At 54.4% G+C, this 824-nt stretch overlaps 1 protein-coding gene across 1 annotated transcript in view; it reads right to left on the minus strand.

Annotated features, from left to right (window-relative positions):
- Positions 1-824, minus strand: part of EMH_0005340 (oxysterol-binding protein, putative) — a gene marked incomplete at both ends in the record, with an annotated part of 12,791 nt that overhangs the window by 4,980 nt on the left and 6,987 nt on the right. The window contains 2 exon segments of the mRNA XM_013497169.1: positions 51-431; positions 647-745. Coding sequence (XP_013352623.1) covers positions 51-431; positions 647-745 — 480 coding nt within the window.

The raw sequence follows: 824 nt of genomic DNA on the forward strand, positions 1-824 counted from the left end.
GCACTGTCACCCAACCCTCGCAGGAGAACTCCGAGGCAGTCGCCACGTACGCAGTGATGGGGGGGTGGTGACCAACCTGAACAAACACAGCTGCTGCTGCTGCTGCTGCTACTGCTGCTAATGCTGTTGCTGCTCGTGGTGGAGCAGCTGCTGCCGCTGCTGCTGGCGCCACTGCTGCTGATTGTGCTGCTGCTCCTCCTGCTGGAGATACTGCTGCCGCTACTGCTACTCCTAATGCTGCGTAGGCTACGGCTACTGCTGCAAAGACTGCAACTGCTGCAGCAGCAAGAGCAACAGCACCACTAGCACGATCAGCAACAGCAACAGCGAATGCGTGGAGGTCAAGGTTTACCTGCTCGGACAGAAAGCGAAAACCCTTGTGTATGAGCTCGAAGGTCTCCCCCAAGAGCGGGTTGAAGGGTTTGTAAGTCCTGCATATACACCACAAACCCTTAACCCTAAACCCTAAACCCTAAACCTTAAAGCCAATTCCTAAACCATAAAACGCTCACTGGGCAAACAGACTGCAACACCACGATGCCTCTTGGCCGTTGTCTCCTGTTCTGGCGTCCTGCATAACGGTGTTTATATTTTTACGGGGTAAGGTTTCTATTTCTAGGGTTTAGGGTTTAGGGTTTAGGGTCACCTGCCAACAGCAGATGCGTAGGGAGACAGCGCGTAGACGGTCAAACCCAGAAGCCGGTCGACACTCCGCGGGAACCGGGAGGACTGCCACGCACAAACCCTAAACCCTAAACCCTAAACCCTAAACCCTAAACCCTAAACACTAGGACCGGTCCCTGAATGAGGGGTCCCCATTCCTT

Source organism: Eimeria mitis, genomic scaffold, assembly GCF_000499745.2.
Source record: "Eimeria mitis Houghton genomic scaffold, Emh_scaff251, whole genome shotgun sequence".
Lineage (NCBI taxonomy): Eukaryota > Apicomplexa > Conoidasida > Eucoccidiorida > Eimeriidae > Eimeria > Eimeria mitis.